Source organism: Vespa crabro, chromosome 3 (genome assembly GCF_910589235.1).
Source record: "Vespa crabro chromosome 3, iyVesCrab1.2, whole genome shotgun sequence".
NCBI lineage: Eukaryota > Metazoa > Arthropoda > Insecta > Hymenoptera > Vespidae > Vespa > Vespa crabro.
The window spans coordinates 1,759,098-1,764,097 of NC_060957.1; the positions used below are offsets into that span (position 1 = coordinate 1,759,098).

Genomic DNA, 5,000 nt, shown 5'->3' on the forward strand with positions numbered 1-5,000 from the left:
TCATCAATGATATTATTAAATTTTTTACGAATTACTCATCGAACTAGCTAGCTAGGTAGATAGATAGATAGGTAGCCAACTAGCTAGTAGTAATTTAGTATTTTGAACGATCGAACGTAATATCACGTCGACGTGTCGTGGTCAAGAAGCTGAAGTTGGATTGAAAGGACGAAGGTGGTTTAACGAGAGCACGTATTCTCCTTTTGCTTTCAGGATGCAAGAGCTTCTTCAAGAGGAGTGTCAGGAGGAACCTGACGTACTCGTGTCGGGGTACCAGGAACTGTCCCATCGACCAACATCACAGAAATCAGTGCCAGTTCTGTCGGCTGAAGAAGTGCTTGAAGATGGGCATGCGCCGGGAAGGTATGCATTGTACTGAACCCTTTTTTATCAAACAAACTTATTAGACTTAATTTCATATATATATATGTTTATATATATATATATATATATATAAAAGAAGAGAAAGAAAGAGAGGGAGAGAGAGAGAGAGAGGACATAGTAGGTTTGATCGTGACGACGAAAAACGTATAAAACGAATACATTCATTCCAGTTTATTCAACAGGAGAATTTCTCCTTCGTTGATCTCGATGATTCGTGATAAACTTTTAGTTTCTATCAAAATACAAGATGTGCGTTTATCGAAACTGTCGCGAGCAAACGTAGTAATGTCCTCGCGAGCTCCGTTACGCCAGCCCAGAATGTTCTCGTCTTTATTACGATCGGGCGAGAACGTCGCCGAAAGGAAAGAAAGAAAATGAAGGAAAAAAAAAAGAAAAAAAAAAAAACAAAAGGATATAATAAACTTGCATACCAAATGCTCGCGTCACGGAGCTCTCTTAACGACATATGTCAGAGAAAACGAAGATTTAAAATGGAAATACGAAAAAATAATGTTCGGGACAGAGTAACAAATAATAATAATAATAATAATAATAATAATAATAATAATAATACTAATAATAATAATAATGATGATGATGATGATGATAATGATGACGATGATGATGATGATGATAAATAAGTAAGTACTAATATATGTCTTAATCAATTTATATCAAAAGCGGATATGTATGTTCGCTCCTTTGATAAAGCTATATTGGAACATGCAAAAAGATTTTTCATAATACGATTTTTTTAATCGCGAATTAATTAAATCTCGAATATCTTGCTTTTTCTTATTAAAGGAACGAAAGAAAAAAGGAAGAAATTAATTAGTAAAAGAAAAAACTTATATAATAAAATATTTCTAATCTCTCGAAACATTAGAACTATCAATTTATTTTTACCAACATTATTAAATTTCTACGGACGTCTGTTGAAAGTTGACGTGTACATCGAGAAAAAGAAAAATAGTTCACATTTTATTAATTTTATATTATTTAATTTAACAATATTTACGATACAGTTTGATTTTAATTTATTCAATTTTATAAATAGATAATGAACAAAACCGATAATAGCTTTTAATTCAAATTTTTAACAATCATCATGTTCTTTCATTAATTGTTTTTCAAATTAATTATTTGTACTACTTCGGTATGTTATAATGTTAATGACGACGTGGAAAAAGAACGTCTAGGTCGTCAAGATTACTCAACGTAGTACGTATGTTGTGTATGTCTGACGAGAGTCGTCTTTTTCTACTGCGACGTTTTTAAGCCAAGCCTTGATAAGACATTTCAAATATGGCCTACGAAAAAAAAAATCGATGATCGATTTTTATCTGTACACATACACACACACACACACATACACACACACACATACACACAAACAGATACAAACAGACAGACGCACACCACACATTATACTGGGATTCGTAGAAATCATTAATAAGAAGTCTGGAATGTATTTTAAAAAGGGTAAGGAAAAGGAAATCTCCTTTTCTTATATTTCGAGCCACGAGTGCGTAACAATCTTATACAAACATATATATGTACAAGTAACTACATTGAAATGCTTTACGTCAAATAAAACTCATTTGATTTAATAACGATTTGAAAAAAAGAAGGAAGTCGAGTACATGGTGAATGATGTATCTTGCTAATTCTTCGAAAAGATTAATTGGATTAAATCGTAAAAAAGGCTTCGTTAAAAGGGCTTCGTAAAGGACGTAATTAGAGGAACAGAAAAGAAAAAGTTTATTATTTGTTTGCGAGAGGAAAAGACAGAAATAGAAACGCGTCGTTTTTGACGTGCCGTGTTTGTTCTAATGTTCGTTGTAGGTATACCAAAAAAGAAAATATATGATTTACTGGGCATATATGTTTGTTATTCAATTTATTAATAAATTAAATCAACATCGATCGAAAGATTGACCTTGACAAAGTTATAAATAATACGCTATTTTTATGTTCTATATAACTTGTTTACGTTCGTTTTATATAGCGAGTTAAATAAAAGTACAGAATAGAAATTATTTTATTATATTTTTATTTCGATATTTACGAATGTTCATTTTATTTCTTAATAAACAAATTAATTTCGATTTTTCATGAATATTTCTATCGTTACTTTTAAGGATCTAATTATTTTCAAGGACCTAATTACTTTCAATGACATAATTGATTTATTTTATTAAGTAGATCTATCGGTTATAGCTTATCAATACGAATACATTCAATGAATTATTTTTTCGAGTTTAAAAAAATGTCCTTCCCCATCAAAGGTTTTATAGATTTTCATTTATAAATGAAATAAAAATTTGTATTTTTATTTCATTTAATATTTAATTATATCAAGACAACGATAAATACAAACTATTCGTATAATATCGTTTGTCTCTTGATTGAAATTCTTTAGATCTTCTTCATAGATATACAATATATGTTTTTAATTATAAAATCCTATTGTTAATATATCAACAAGTAATATCTATTATTAAATAGGAATAAAATCGGAAATGTATAGAAGAACATTTTTATTATATAAAAACATGAAACTAATTTGATTAATTAATGAAATATGTATGAAGAATTCTTTGTAAATATATATATATATATAAGATTATGTCAAGATAATTCTTTCTTATCAATTTTTCATTTAAATAAGCTTGTAAAAAGAAATAAGTACTATCATTAGTATCGAGATTGTGTAAAATTCTCTGTCGAGGTCATTGTTTCGATCCTTGTCAACTTGAACATTTTTAACTCAACTCGAACATTTTTAACTTAACTCGACCACTAGGGCGTCGTTTAAATTCAGAACAATTTTTTTGTTTCTTTTTATAATACCTCGGCTGTAAAAAAAAAAAACTTCATTTTCTAACCGAAAATTTGTTGATCAATCTTATTGATCAGCTTAATCAAAAAAAAAAAAAGGAAGAAAAAAAAAGTAATAATAATAATAATAATAAATAAATTAAACAAATTAAAATAATATTTATACCTACGAGCATTTAAGTTCTTAAAAAAAAAAAAAAAAAAAAAAAAAAAAAAGAAAAAAGAAAAAGAAAAAGAAATCTTACGTAGGACTTTATTTAAATCGCAAAAGTCGTATTATAAAAATATTTACATTTCTGATCCGCGCCTTGTAAAACATTCTTTCGAAATTTGGTGAGCATACCTATGTGTATTTCACATAGAAAAAGTCGGAGGGATGGGTGAGAGGGGAGGGAAAAGGGAAGAAAAAAAGAAGAAGAAAAAAAAAGATAACACGAGATCCGTCGATCTTGCAAAACACGTCGTAGAGGAGCCGATTTCGTTGTCCGTTCGGGGCCCCTTTGGTAGTTTCAGGGTTAATAGCGGCCTGCGGAAAGGCCGACGGAAAGGCCGACGGAAAGGCCGACGGTGTTCTCACGCCTTACCCCCACTTTTCAATCTCCTCCTTCTCCTTCTCTTCCTTCTTCTCCTCCTCCTCCTCCTCCTCCTTCTCTTCATTCTCCTCATTCTCCTCATCCTCTTGTTTTTCTCCTCTTCAAGGAACGCTCGAACTTGGCTCCTCGCAATGCAGATAAGATCTGACCTTGTTCGAGCACACAGAAGATGGTCACTGTTCGATGGACATACACAAGAAGGTCACCAAATGACTTTTCACGCTTCTTTATTCTTCGACCCCACCCCATTTCTTTTTTCTCCCCATTATCATTAGTATTACTTTTTCATTCCTTTTTTTTTTTTCATTTTTTTCATTTTTTTTTTTTTTTTCTTTGGTGACAGGTAGGAAAAATTAATTCGCAAGATCATTAAATTCTTTCTTTTTCGAATTTCTTATTTAATCGTATATCTTGCAATTATTTGATCATGGATCTTCTTTAACTATATTATTTTTTATCTGTGCATTTTTGTACTTCTGAATGTATATATATGTCTTTTTATCCTTATTATATCTCTTTATATATTATTTTATATATATATATATATATATATTTTTTTTTTCTTTTCATTAGTATGAAGACGAATATGTATGTAATTTTACTATGAGATTTCATTGATCTTGACTGGTATCGTTGTTATCAGACAGTGACATGCAAAAAAATTGCATCCCCCTTGTATACTTTTAACATATATTTTCTTTTCTTTCAACAATCATATTTTATCAACTTTTACATAATATTCATTTTTCCTATTACATAGTGATTTTTCTTGTTTGTCTGATATAATGACATTTCTTTCTATCCTTATTATATCTTTTTATATGTTATTTTATATGTATATTTTTTTTTGTTTCTTTTCATAAGTACGAATACGAATATGTATATAATTTTACTATGAGATTTCATTGATCCTGATTGGTATTGTTGTTATCAGACAGGTGATAAAACATGTATGTGTGTGTGTGTGTGTGTGTGTGTGTGTGTGTGTGTGTATGTATGTACGCACGAAAAATGAAAAAAATTCCATCTGCTTATAAATTTTTAATAATATATCTTCTTTTCTTTCAATTTTTATCTTAAATACATTTTTCCGTATTATTACGTAATGATAATTCAAATTCTTAAATTTCATTGATCATAAATGGATTAGTTAGAAATAAATTTAATTAGATGTATTATTTA

General features: G+C 29.4%; 1 protein-coding gene across 2 annotated transcripts in view; it reads left to right on the forward strand.

Annotated features, from left to right (window-relative positions):
* Positions 1-5,000, forward strand: part of LOC124422684 (COUP transcription factor 2) — a 121,401-nt gene that overhangs the window by 20,623 nt on the left and 95,778 nt on the right. The window contains exon 2 of one of the 2 annotated variants that reach the window (XM_046959480.1): positions 214-372. In XM_046959480.1, the coding sequence (XP_046815436.1) occupies positions 214-372 (159 nt within the window). The remainder of the gene's footprint in view (positions 1-213; positions 373-5,000) is intronic. The other variant, XM_046959481.1, reaches the window with a different exon arrangement.